General features: G+C 35.0%; 4 protein-coding genes, 1 long non-coding RNA gene and 2 other non-coding genes across 11 annotated transcripts; 4 read left to right on the top strand and 3 right to left on the bottom strand.

Moving 5' to 3' along the window:
- Window positions 1–699: 699 nt before the first annotated feature.
- On the top strand, window positions 700–1,236 carry AT3G58230 (Ubiquitin-specific protease family C19-related protein; the record flags this gene model as incomplete). The annotated part of the gene is made up of 2 exons (NM_115685.1): window positions 700–756; window positions 832–1,236. The coding sequence occupies 2 exons, from the start codon at window positions 700–702 to the stop codon at window positions 1,234–1,236; spliced, it is 462 nt and encodes a 153-aa protein (NP_191382.1).
- Window positions 1,237–1,598: 362 nt separating this feature from the next.
- On the top strand, window positions 1,599–3,708 carry AT3G58220 (TRAF-like family protein; the record flags this gene model as incomplete). 5 transcript variants are annotated; one of them, NM_001339914.1, is made up of 5 exons in its annotated part: window positions 1,599–1,779; window positions 1,871–2,031; window positions 2,148–2,362; window positions 2,639–2,824; window positions 3,015–3,708. In NM_001339914.1, the coding sequence occupies 5 exons, from the start codon at window positions 1,661–1,663 to the stop codon at window positions 3,417–3,419; spliced, it is 1,086 nt and encodes a 361-aa protein (NP_001325786.1). The 5 variants fall into 5 exon arrangements, with proteins under 5 accessions (NP_001325786.1, NP_001325787.1, NP_001118854.1 ...); NM_001339915.1 differs by having other exon boundaries at window positions 1,661–1,779; window positions 2,148–2,299; window positions 2,720–2,824; window positions 3,015–3,419; NM_001339913.1 differs by having other exon boundaries at window positions 2,639–3,708.
- A 320-nt stretch (window positions 3,709–4,028) lies between these two features.
- On the top strand, window positions 4,029–5,654 carry AT3G58210 (TRAF-like family protein; the record flags this gene model as incomplete). The annotated part of the gene is made up of 4 exons (NM_115683.2): window positions 4,029–4,135; window positions 4,224–4,387; window positions 4,644–4,960; window positions 5,047–5,654. 4 exons carry the CDS (start codon window positions 4,029–4,031, stop codon window positions 5,449–5,451), a joined length of 993 nt encoding a protein of 330 aa, NP_191380.1. The 3' UTR covers window positions 5,452–5,654.
- Window positions 5,655–6,579: 925 nt separating this feature from the next.
- AT3G58200 (TRAF-like family protein) lies at window positions 6,580–8,279 on the top strand. The gene is made up of 4 exons (NM_115682.4): window positions 6,580–6,844; window positions 6,932–7,092; window positions 7,200–7,495; window positions 7,615–8,279. Exons 1-4 carry the CDS (start codon window positions 6,738–6,740, stop codon window positions 8,008–8,010), a joined length of 960 nt encoding a protein of 319 aa, NP_191379.1. The 5' UTR covers window positions 6,580–6,737; the 3' UTR covers window positions 8,011–8,279.
- A 445-nt stretch (window positions 8,280–8,724) lies between these two features.
- On the bottom strand, window positions 8,725–9,326 carry AT3G09105. The gene is made up of 2 exons (NR_141508.1): window positions 9,122–9,326; window positions 8,725–8,891 (listed from the first exon to the last, which is right to left on the bottom strand). It is a non-coding gene; the product is annotated as an other RNA (long non-coding RNA).
- Window positions 8,776–8,852, bottom strand: AT3G58196. The gene has a single exon (NR_141700.1). It is a non-coding gene; the product is annotated as a snoRNA (small nucleolar RNA).
- Window positions 8,957–9,036, bottom strand: AT3G58193. The gene has a single exon (NR_141699.1). It is a non-coding gene; the product is annotated as a snoRNA (small nucleolar RNA).
- Window positions 9,327–12,768: the final 3,442 nt, after the last annotated feature.

Raw genomic sequence — 12,768 nt, 5'->3', positions numbered from 1 at the left:
ATGATGATGGTTCGGTGTCTCGTGATTAGCTTAAGGAAATTCCAGGAGATTTGGTGGATGTCAATGGGTTTCAAGTTCTTCCTTCACAGGTAAGAATACTTGAGAAAGATGCAAATCTCGCTTAACTTTTTAGAAATTCAACACTTTAACATCAGCTGTGAGACTATGTGGCTGTGAAATTCCAAGCTGAAATGATCCTTGTGTCCTAAAAGCTCAGCTGAATAAAGAGAAGGCAGAGATTTTGGAGGCCATATCTGCTGATCTTTTTTTCACTGATGTTGTTTGATGACTTATATTCCTAGGGACGTGGTTTGGTTCTGTTTTTTTTGCGCTCTGGTCTCTGTTTTGACTTGGGAAGACCTAATATATACAATGAAAGTATTTTGTGGTAGATGGCTCTATTGGTCTCTTTAATTGCATTGTATGTTTCTTGATCAAAAAGTGTCTTTGAGTGTCTGAACAGAGTATATAGTCTTTACCCAAACGAGTAGCTTGATGTGTGACGCTATTAATACACTCATACAATTAATTATGACAGTTTTTTTATTAAGTTACGATTAGCTCACGCTTATTTGAGATTCATGCATCTTCTTCATTTATATATCAGTTACAAGAACAAACTCCTCAAACACACAAAAATTGATTTGCCAAATCTAAAAGTACAGCTTCTCTGTATTACGAGAAACTTTGATCGTAACAATGTGGAATGGTGATGGAACCGTGGAGGTCAATGGCTTTCGAGTTTTCTACTCAGAGGTAAGCAAAATTTTAAAATCTAATTCTCATCATATTAAGTTTGGTTTGTAGTTTTTACAACAATCTTGTTCTCAGGTGGATTGTGTGAGGAGAATCTTTGAAAAACACCCAGAAACCGCAACGAATATTCGTCCAAAGAACCAAATGGTGAAGAATGCTTACATGAACAACCTCCTCGACCTCATTGACATAATTTGCTTAGCTCCTCAGGAGCTCACAGAGGAGGAAATAAGAAATGCAGAGAACACGCTTTTGGAACTGGTAGAGGTAGGTTTCAAGTTGGATTGGCTGAAGAACAGGCTGGAGGAGCTTTGCGTGAAGAAGAAGAAAATGGAAGCACGTGGGGCTAGGATGAGAGAACTCGATGGAATGATCGTGGAACAGAGGCGTGTTTTGTGGGCTCTTGAAACCGAACTGAAGAATGAAGAAAACGAAGCTGTTTCCGACAGTGCTCGACTTGGTTTCGATGATGTTGTTTGAATGAGAAGTCATCATCAGTCATGAAGCGTAACGTTCTTAGGTTTCTTCTTACGTACTTAAGCATATGTGGCGTTATCTAATCACATGAATGATTGAATAAAAACCAGGATCTTTGTTACTTTTATTTCAAAAGTTTTCTTTGGTATGTTCTTTCTCCGATTAAAGAGTTTCTTTGATAAAAAATATTTCAACAAACTTTATTGTACTCGCCGCGGATCGAAACATCGTAATTCTTATCTACTGCACAAGCACAAGGATGGAAAAAATTAGGTTCCCGGTAACGAAACCGGCATTAAATTGGGCCGAAATTGGGCTGAAGCCCATATATGAAGACCAGCAACACAAAAGCAGAAAGAGAAGCGTGGTTGGATTTGTGTGTGCTGTGCCACACTCTCCACTCTTTAGGGTTGCGACGGAGTCTTCAATGGGGAGAATAGGGAGTCCACTTGGTAAGAACGAGTTCAGTTGGGTAATCAAGGATTTCTCCTCTTTGGGAGTGAGGGCAATTTATTCTGACGAATTTGTGATCGGTGGCTGCAAATGGTAAGAAACCACTCTGTCTTTTTTTCTGATGTTTTCCGGTGAATTTTAGCTAGGGTTTCATGTGACACATATTCATTTGTTTTGCTTACAGGCGTCTTATAGCCTATCCCATGGGAAATAGGATTAAAAAGTATATGTCTTTGTATGTGGAAGTTGCTGATTCTAAACATTTGCCTTCTGGATGGAGTATAAACACAGAATTGCGCATGGAAGTTGTAAATCACAATTTGTATAAGCCCTCCCAACAGAAATGTGAGTTTTTCTACTGCACTGGACAAAAAAGTGTAGATTTTTATGATTCTGTGTCTGTATTTCTGTTTATCATTGTGTGATGCTTGACTAGTGTTGTTTGTTTCGTGAAATTTCAGATAGAAAAAATTTGTGGTTTGATCAGAAGACTCCTTCCTGGGGTTATAAAACCATGATTCGTCATTCTAAACTTTCTGGTGAAGAAGGGTTTTTGGTAAGTGGAGAAGTCACAATTGTAGTCAAGATAGACGTTTATAGAGTTTTTGGCAAAGTAGCTGCAATAGAGATTTCTGAAGAGGGATCTAAAGAGGGATATGAATATGAATCTGAAGAGGTATATAAAAAGGAATCTGAAGAGGGATATAAATATGAATCTGAAGAGGATTACGAAAAGAGACCTATAGAGAGATTTGAATATGAATCTGAAGCGGAATCTAAAAAGGACTACGAAGAGAGAACTAGAGGGGGATTTGAATATGAATCTGAACCGGTATCTAAAAAGGATTACGAAGAGAGACCTAGAGAGAGTTTTGAATATGAATCTGAAGCGGAATCTAAAAAGGATTCCGAAGAGGGATCTAGAGAGAGATATGAATATGAATCTGAAGAGGAATCTAAAAAGGATTCTGAGAATGATTGTGGAGAGGAATCTGAAAAGGATTCTGAAGAGGGAAGCAGACCTCTTAAAAAGATTAAGAGGAATGATGATGGTGTGAAGTCTAATGATTCAGTCAACAAGACTCAACAAGTGAAGGAAACCATGGATATCAATGGGTTTCAAGTTCTTCCTTCACAGGTAAGTGGAAATTTCAAACTCTTGAGACATTGTTATCATTTGACTCTCGTTGATTTTGGGACAAAAGGTGTAACACTTCTAAATACAGAGAAAATGTAACTTTTTGTGAGTTTGAGAGTCAACCCCACCCTTGTGTTTCTGGATATGTATACATATGGGTTTTACTTTTACCCTTCCTTCTCAATCGCAGGTGACACTTGTGAGCCGTATTTTAAAAAAATACCCAGACATTGCATTAGGATTCAATGCAAAGAACCGACATCTGAGGACAGCATGCATGAATGTCCTCATCAGCCTAATCGAGACACTGTGCCAGTCACCACAGGAGCTCTCAGACGAAGATATGGATGAAGCAGACAATGCACTAGTATACGTGCAAGATGCAGGCTTTAAGGTGGATTGGTTGGACAAGAAGCTGAAGGAAGTAAAAGAAAAGAAAGTGGTAGAGCAGACTGGTAAGACCCGGATTCAAGAATTAGAGGAGGAATTGAAGGAATTTAAGCAGAAGTGCTTAGACAGGGAAGCTCTGCTGGAAAAAGAGAAGGCAAAAGTGTTGGCTGCCCGAGCTTCTCTAACTTTGGATGATTTTGTCTGATGACTTGGGTTCTGCATGGTGTGTCCTTGTCTGTTCGTTTTAGTATATCGTAATTAGAGTCCCCTTATAACTTAGGAAGGTAGAGTGACCCTTGTCGGAATCAAGTTTCCACTTTTTGTAATGATGACTCAGTAGGATTTCGACATTTTGTAATGATGACTCAGTAGGATAATGTAAAAGCATGCGTCTAGTAATGAAAAAGCAATGCCTTTTGGCTCATCAAGTATATAAGAAACAGATCATCACCGGCAAAGAGCTGATTACGTGTATAATACGCTTTCAATTTTCAGTTTTGAGCTTCATCTATTAAGTTCATCAAGTTTTTGTTTATTTCAAGACAGATCTCACTGCCTTGGCTTCATCCAGTGACCAGTCTGGTAGAGCCAATGAAGTAGTTAGATGATTTCACTGTTAGTCACGATGCACAAAGTGTTTAGACTTTTCTTATGGTCGTTGATCTTATAATGGGCCAAAAATTGTAAATTGGGCCGAAGTGCAAAAGTGAAACCCATATATGGAGAGGCGGGGTTTAGTTTACAAATTTGGATGTGTGGTTGGTGGTGCCACTCAGGTTCTAGGGTTTCACGCTCTCTACTAGTTTGAGCTTCAATGGGAAATCTCGTTGATAACAAGTTCACATGGGTGATTCAAAACTTCTCGTCTTCCCAATCAAGGGTCGTCCCTTCTAATCAATTCGTTATTGGTGGCTGCAAGTGGTAAACATGATAAACCTTGTCTTTTAATGTTACAATTTGGATTTTCTCTTTTATTTTGATGACGGTTCGGATTTCTTTTTTGATGTAGGCGTCTTCTTGTCTATCCTGAGGGATTCAATAAGTCTGGTGATCATTTGTCGCTGTTTCTGGAAGTGGCTGATCCTAGATCATTGCCACCTGGATGGAGTAGACATGCACGTTATCTTTTAACTATTGTTAATCAACATTCTGATAAAATCTCAAAACGAAACGGTAATTATATCTTACCCTTATTACAACATAATTAATTAGTCAGATAAACCAGTTAAGTAATCTTCAGTTTTTATGTCTTGTGAGGCTTGTTTTTGGACTTGGAATATTATATGTTTCTGAAGCGTGTTTCTGTGTTTTTTTTGGGGTTTGGTTTAGTTTTCAAGTTTTCTGCCAAGTTTTGAATATTGTTTTCATAATCTACAGGTTCATAGTTAAATTTACTGATTAGATGAATTCTGCTTTTGTGATTTTACAGAAGCAACTAAGTGGTTTAATCAAAAGATTCCAGGTTGGGGTTTGTCAGCAATGATTCCCCTTACTAAACTTCATGCCAAAGATGGTGGATTTCTTGTGAATGATGAACTCAAGATAGTTGCTGAGGTAAATGTTCTTGAAGTTATTGGCAAACTAGATGTACCGGAGGAATCTGAAGAGGAAACCCAAGTTACCCAACCTATGAAAAAGGTAAAGGTAGATTATGATCATGTGGAGTCTAATGATTTGATGATCAACGAGACTCCACCGGTTAGTGAACTCATGGACGTCAATGGTTTTCAAGTTCTTCCTTCCCAGGTAAGAAAACTTTTAAGAGTTTTGTAGAAATTTCAACCTCACAAGAGTTATCAAAAATCTTGCTTTTTTTTTTAATTCACTTGCAGGTGGATTTTGTGAAGCGTATTTTTGAAAAACATCCAGACATTGCAAAAGATTTCCGTCCAAAGAACCCACATCTGAGGAAAGCATGCATGAATTTCTTGCTCAGCTTAATGGAGACATTGTGCCAACCACCTCAGAAGCTATCAAATGAAGATCTTGTGGAAGCAGACAATGCACTGACATACGTGAAAGTTTCGGGGTTTAAAGTGGATTGGTTGGAGAAAAAGCTAGAGGAAGTGAAGAAAAAGAAGGAGGAAGAACAGACTGGTGAGGCTCGAATTCAAGAACTAGAGGAGGAATTGAAGGAATTTAAGCAGAAGTGCTTAGATAGGGAAGCTATGCTGGAGAAAGAAAAGGCAAAGGTGTTAACAGCTAGAGCTCCTCTAACATTGGATGATGTTATTTAATGACTTTTGGCATGTTCTGGTCTTTGTTTGTTTGTTTGTTCGTTTGAGTCTATGTTTCGAAATTGGAGTCTTCTTAAAACTTAGATAGCTAGACAGACCTATGTGTCTTCCTTTCTTTTTGTACCTATGGGAATGACTAATACTGTACAAAGGTTGATGATGCCTTCAATTTCAGCTATCAAATCAATAGGGAAAACCAGTTTCCATTATCATAACTTTTTAATTCTCTTCAAACCTCATTAGAGAAGATTCTTTCGTCACTAAAGTAAAGGATTTTGGCATAAAAGCAGCAATGAAACGAACGTAAGACACACAAGCCAGAAAACGAGAATGTGAGCTCATATAAAAACCTAATACGAGAGCAGAAATAGTATATGTTTCGAGTTTAAAAACCGATTAAAAAAAACGTTTGAAACAGTGAGTAAAAATTATTAGTATACCGTATACGAGAGATGAGAGTAAAAGTAAATTACGTTTTGAAAGACAAGTCACTTATCCATATGATGGTGATAACGACTTCCTCTTAATCCTCTCATCACACATGACATATATGTAATGATAATTACATGTATTTCCTGAAGTTTTTTCAAAGGTGGCCTACAGATTATTGCTTTGAGTTTAAAGAATACGTACGTGTTAATATCCATATTAGTTAAAAATGGAAAATGTTTCTTAAGAATTCACATGAATTAATTGACTTATTTATGCTGCTTAAGGTAATCAAGGATTTGTTATGTCAGAACACACTATTTAGGAGCTCTAGTAAGTGAGTTTTGGTTTCAAACTGCCAAAAAAGTGTAAGATCTAAAACAAAGATCGACTAAATTAAACTACGACGGTTTAGTTGATTATGGAAGATACACACTTGTTCCTCTCTACACCTTCGTTGACTACGCTGCTCATCCACATTTTCTTATTCCCCTTTGAAGTTTGGGCCTCTTTTCTATATGGGCCTTCCTCCGCTATAATAAGAAATTAGGCCATTTCACCAATCTAATGGACTCTGTGTTTCGTTTATATTAGCCCAGAGCTTCTTGGGTTGACCAATTCAACGTCTAAAATTTGTGACCCTGAGGCTTCTTTACTATGGGCTGACAAATAGCCCGAATTTTCCGTAAGCTGTAATAACTTAGCCACTGTACAAGCTTATGCATCTGGTTTTAGTCTTGGTGACACTGTGCTTTCGACACTTGTGTTTTGGTTACTATACTTGTGTGCCACTTGGGTTCTAGGGTTCCACGCCATCTGAATGATCTGACTCGTTCGAATTGCAAAGTAGTCTTAGAATGGAGAAAGAAGCTGATAACAAGTTCAGATGGGTGATTAAAAATTTCTCATCTTTGGGATCCGAGAGAGTCTTTTCTGATATATTCGTAGTTGGTTCTTGCAAATGGTAAGAAAGTTAACTTGTTCTTTGATGTTATGTAGGGTTGATATGAACACAATCGCATTGTTTTCAATGTTTGTTGCTTGCTTGCAGGCGTCTTATGGCCTATCCCAAAGGAGTTAGGGATAATAGATGTTTCTCTCTGTTTCTGGTTGTTACTGATTTCAAAACTTTGCCTTGTGACTGGAAACGACACACAAGATTGCGCCTAAATGTTGTTAATCAACTCTCGGAAGAACTTTCCATACTGAAAGGTTACAACTTTATGATTATTTTTTTATAGGATTGCGCCTAAATGTTGACAAACCAAAGTTTCAGTTTTTATAATCACAAAGATTCTGTTCTTTTTGTTTTGTTACAGAAACACAAATGTGGTTTGATCAAAAGACTCCGGCCTGGGGTTTCTTAGCAATGCTTCCTCTTACCGAACTTAAGGCTGAAAATGGTGGGTTTCTGGTGAATGAAGAGGTCAAAATTGTTGTGGAGGTTGATGTTGTTGAAGCTCTTGGCAAATTAGAGGAATCTGAAGAGGCAACACAACCTCTGAAAAAGGTAAAGCTAGAGGCTTTTGTGGAATCGAAAGGTTTGCTTAAGGAAACTTCATCAGTAAAGGAAGAAATCATTGATGTCAATGTGTTTCATGTTCTTCCTTCCCAGGTAAATAAAGATGCAAACTTTTTAGAAATTTAAACATTATAATTTATAAGACTTTATCATTTGTTTCTGACATGTATACTTGTGGGATTTTAAGTTTGTTCATCCTTTTGTATTTGCAGGTGGAATTTGTAAGCCGTGTTTTTGAAAGATACCCAGAAATTGCATCAATATTCCAAGCAAAGAAGCAACATTTGAGAACAGCATGCATGTATGTCCTCCTAAGTCTTATTGAGACACTGTGCAAGTCACTGGAAGAGCTCTCCAATGATGATCTTGTGGGAGGAGACAATGCGTTACAATACCTGAAGTTTTCTGGCTTTAAGGTTGATTGGTTGGAGAAGAAGCTGGAGGAAGTTAAGGAAAAGAAGAAGGAAGAACAGATTGGTGAAACTCGTATGCAAGAAATGAAAGTTTTTAAGCAGAAGTGCTCAGATATAGAAGCTCTTATGGAGAGAGAGAAGTCAAAGTTGTTGGTCACCAGAGGTTCTCCTCTAACGTTGGATGATGTTCTTTGAAGACTTACGTTCTCTACTACGTTTGTTCTGGTACTGTGCGTTTGCTGTCTAGGTTTCAAAATAAGAGACTTCCCCATGAAATAAGAAGTTCCCATTGTAAAGACCTTTAACGCAAGTTTTTTGGTTATAGATGTTAGCAAAAATCTGTCTTTAACGCTAGTTTTCAATTGTTATAAGAAGCTGAGGATTATTTATTTGGTACACTAATTTAGTTTTCGTGATTCTGTCTCCCCCTTAGTTTCATTGCTTGTGATAATTTTTGACGCTGCAATATGTCGATTATCCTGTTTCAAGGCCACCACAACAACAATAGTACTTTGAAGGTGTAGTGATATTTATTTATGTTTATGCAGCCTAAAGCGTTTGATTATGTAACTATCCATCCACCTATGTTCAGCCGTTTCAAGTATCCAGAATTCTTATTGTCGCCTTTATCCAGTACAGTAGTACTCTATTTTTGAAGGTAAGATATGCAGTACTCTGTTTCAAGGCCACTACATCGACATTAGAACTTCGAGATTCCAGATATATTTCAAACTGAGTCAATGTTTGAGTGCTTAAAAGAGGTTTCAGCAGCATAAGCTCCAAATTTTCAATGCATAATATGCTTATGCAGCATAAATCGTTAGATTATGTAACCATCCACTTATTTCAGACTCTTTATGGTTGTCTTTATCTCATACATAGTTCTTGGAAGTAAGAATCCGATACTAAACAGAGAATAACAGAATAATTATCAAAAAACAGAGTTAAAGGGAAGAGAATGATCAGATAGAGCTAATACGTATGCCATCATATCGGCGATCAAACCAATAGGGAAACAAAGTTCAATCATCACTTCATTCTCTTCTCTTTCTATATCTCTAAGACCCGTTAATCATTATCTAAAATAAATTAAAAAGCTCAAGACTTTTTCATGTAATTGGAAAAATTGAAGAAGAAGAGAGATCAGATAGAGCTAATACGTAAGATGCCATCATAACGGCGATCAAACCAATAGGGAAATCTAATTCCATCATCATATCTCTTCAAAACAAACATAAAAATCGATCCTTTTTCAGAAAACAGAGAATCTAAGAAGAACACAATAACGAAACGAACAAATTTGCAACCTTTAAATCGGGAAATTATCAAATATGACTGAAACAGAGACGGCGAGAGGATGTGAGATTTGAGATGTCAAGGTTGACTTGGAGGAATCTATATATATACACACAATTACGAACGATATAATTAGGGTTCTTTCGGGTTCCTTCGTGAAAAGACGTAAATACCCAATTGTTTCTTTCGGTTCGGCCGACTTTTGTATGGGCCGAAAATAGGCCCAACTAAGTCCAGAAGTTTCTAACCATGAATCTTTAAGAATGGGCCGATAATGTGTCTTCGTGCAATGTGTTTTTCAGTTCTTGGTATAGTGGTGATCCAAATTGGAACCATTGCTAGTGACAGTTTTGACTATTTTAAAAACAATGGTGAATTTAAGGTGGAATAATTCCTTTTACTACATTTTCAAGGAAATAAATCTTTTGTCAAAGATGATCGAGATCTTATGTGTGAGACCACCATTTTTAGGATGACATTATACAAAGACAAGTATAAACACATATTCTCTTGCAAGATTGAGCAATGAAATCCAATTTGAAAGTTAGTTAAAATTTTAGTCACCTGACATGAGCTAGTTTGATAATGCATTGACTTTAGATATCTAGGACAAATTTCTAGGAAAATCCGTTCAAATGTGTGTGTGTTACATTGTCTGAAAGATTATATGTTCTAGGAACATCCGATTGATAAAGGGTCAGTGGAAGCAGTTTAACTTCCATTGCTAGAACAACATAAGATTACCTTAGGGTTTTCAAACCTAATCTAACACCACCACACTCATCCAAATCGTAATTAATTAATTAAACATCATTATAGTTTCTGTAAAGGAAAGGATATATAAAAAGAATAATTATAAGTTGCTTTGGATATTGGTTCTTCTTTTTAAAGAAATATAAACATATGAATCATGTTGATTTGTGTTAACTAACTGTTATGCATTATGTCCCATATCAATCTATTTTTTAAGAAAAATCTCCAACTTGTGTGCATCACATAACATAAAGTCGTTTTCTTTTATCAGACATTATTAAGTGTGTCTTTGTAATATTTATATTACAAAGTTTTTCTTTTCTAGCCACAATTCTCCTATTTGTCGGGCTTAATTAATAGTCACATATATATTTATGTTATCTTCTTTTTTCCCCACCCAAAAAAATTCCAATATAGTACAGTACTTGACTCACATCTGTAGTTTATTTATTTGCATTAGTATTATTGGTGTTATTATGTGATTTTACATCCAGTCTTGTGTATATACGATTTATAAACAATTTTTAAAAATAAACTAAATGTGTTTAGAAATTGTTAAATGGGATACGTTTGTATATGATCCATATTTTAAATTAGAATATATAAAATAATGTATAATGGATGTATAGACTAATCTATGTATTATCAAATCGTTTAGAATCAAAAAAATTACGTTTGTCACATGATATCAAAGCATGGTTTGTTGACCCAAACATGATGATCCAAGTAGGATGTACTCGTCGATCAGTCTTAAGTGAAAATCATTTGAAAACACATGAGTCAAACGAATAATAATCCGATTTAATTATATTTTGGTATATTAGTTATAACCATTTCAAAGAAAAATCAATTAACATCTCATAATTTTAAAAAATTTCTTCATTAAATCGATTTCATAACCCAGAATAGTTATATAAAGAAAAATAAATAATAGCCTTATAAATAAAAAGTTCAATTTGTTTCACCCTAGGTTTATTTGTTTTTTTACCCACTCAATGTTAATTTTAGAAAGTGAAATTAATGATTTGATGAAAAGTGGTGTAAATTCACTGATTGATAGCGCTAATTGTAGTAGGGTTATAGGCCTATATATAGGTCGCAAGCGCAAGTAGAGTGGGGGGGGGGGGGTTTCATTTTACTATCCAAGAGATAATAACTAGACAGCATGCATTGCAATTACATAGACCCATTGGAAAGCAGCCTCTTAATTTGTGTTCATATACATTAGTTTTCTTTTTTTCATCGATTAGAAACAATTCGTTATAAAAATAAAAAATATTTTAGTTGATAGAATTATTCTGTATAGTATATCTTCATTGTGTTATCTCTTATGCAGCTCCATCAGAAACATTGATATTTCATACAATATGCAAATATGTAATCTGTAATATACATGTGGTGATGTTGCATTTGATGTAGAAATGTTTTTTTCCGACATGCAGAAAACTATTTTTTTTATGAACAAACAAAATTGTATTAGCCTAAAAATTAGCCAAAGTCTGATAACACTGATATAGAAAACTCAAAATTGAAATGTTGAGAGACTCCTAGTTTCTCAGGCTAATCACTATCAATTTTGAATATTAGTTCTCTTTGACACTTCATGAAGTGTTTAGAACTCAGACGTAAACTTCTACGAATCATGTATTCACACACGTACATTAGTTTCATCTTAGTAGTTACAAACTCGTCTTTCCCTAGCCGCATTTTGCCTCGTGTTTATTAGCATGTGTTTCCTTTCCGAATTCTGGATGATTGGTTTTTCATTTTTCATTTTTTTTTTCTTTCTCTTTTTGCTTCTGCGTGTATATAGACCCACCTATATTATCTCATGATACTTAATTAAAGTTTGAAGCCACCGAATATTTTAGAGTATCAAATTTGTTTCAAAAACGTCCATTTTCGATCGTGTGTTCATGTTATCGTTAAAAAAACATATGTCAAAAATGATCATAACACACATATGAACAGAAAACTGCATTATTTAACCAAAACTTCCCTTTTTACAATTACATAAGTGAAATTGCAAACATATTTTTTCTTATAACATCATATGTGCAAAAAGGATCATATGCTCAGTAGTCATTACGATAGCTAAAACAGATAGAAATAGGAAAATGTAATATTCAGCCAAATTATTTTTTTTAAACACAAATACTTTCTTCTGTTTTCACGTTTATAATTAACAAACAAATTTTATTTAAGATATTTAAAGTTGTGGATTCACTTAAATATGGAAAAAAAAAACTAAATAAATTTTAGTGGCCAAACTATTAGCCCTTCAAAAATAAACAATTATCCTACAAAAGTACAAAGTATATATAGATATTTTTTTACTGTATTCCTAAGTTTTTATTCGAGGGTACATCCAAACCCTAAAGGTACGTTAAAATCAGAATAGACATAAAGTAATTTTTTGAAGCTTAACACTTTCGTTTCTAGACTAATTATAGTAAGTTTTATATTTGAAGGAACTTATGTATATGCAAATGTTGTATTTATTTGAAACGCTATGCAAGCATGCTATACATAAATTTATTTACTTATTATATGCTTGTGTATTAATATATCATGTATATATCACTCAATTTTTGTGTTGGTGGATAATATATATCCTTACGGTTCATGCTTATACACATACATTACTCGTCTATTAAGAAAACAATATTTTTCTCATTTTGTATATTACGCCTCTTAGGTGTAATTTGGAAGGTATTATATCAATTGCACCGATTATTTGCACACAAAAATACAAAATTGATTATCACTTGTTTATATTTTAAAAGACAGCTTTGTTTGTCACACTCTCACTAACTTAATTGATTTGAGTAAACCATCTCCTTATATTGTGGTTTAGACTTTGAATTATTGCCTTTTCGTCAAAGTACATATTTATTATACACA

This window comes from Arabidopsis thaliana, chromosome 3 (genome assembly GCF_000001735.4).
Source record: "Arabidopsis thaliana chromosome 3, partial sequence".
Taxonomy (NCBI): domain Eukaryota; kingdom Viridiplantae; phylum Streptophyta; class Magnoliopsida; order Brassicales; family Brassicaceae; genus Arabidopsis; species Arabidopsis thaliana.
The sequence above is the reverse complement of the archived record's forward strand: the minus strand, read 5'-3'. Positions and strand labels throughout refer to the sequence as shown.

What these genes read in the sequence shown, in the direction of transcription:
- AT3G58200 (NM_115682.4), top strand. Translation starts at nt 6,738, where the DNA reads ATGGAGAAAGAAGCTGATAACAAGTTCAGATGGGTGATTAAAAATTTC. An exon ending in GTAGTTGGTTCTTGCAAATG is followed by an intron (nt 6,845 to 6,931) that starts GTAAGAAAGTTA and finishes GCTTGCTTGCAG; the next exon opens with GCGTCTTATGGCCTATCCCA. An exon ending in AGAACTTTCCATACTGAAAG is followed by an intron (nt 7,093 to 7,199) that starts GTTACAACTTTA and finishes GTTTTGTTACAG; the next exon opens with AAACACAAATGTGGTTTGAT.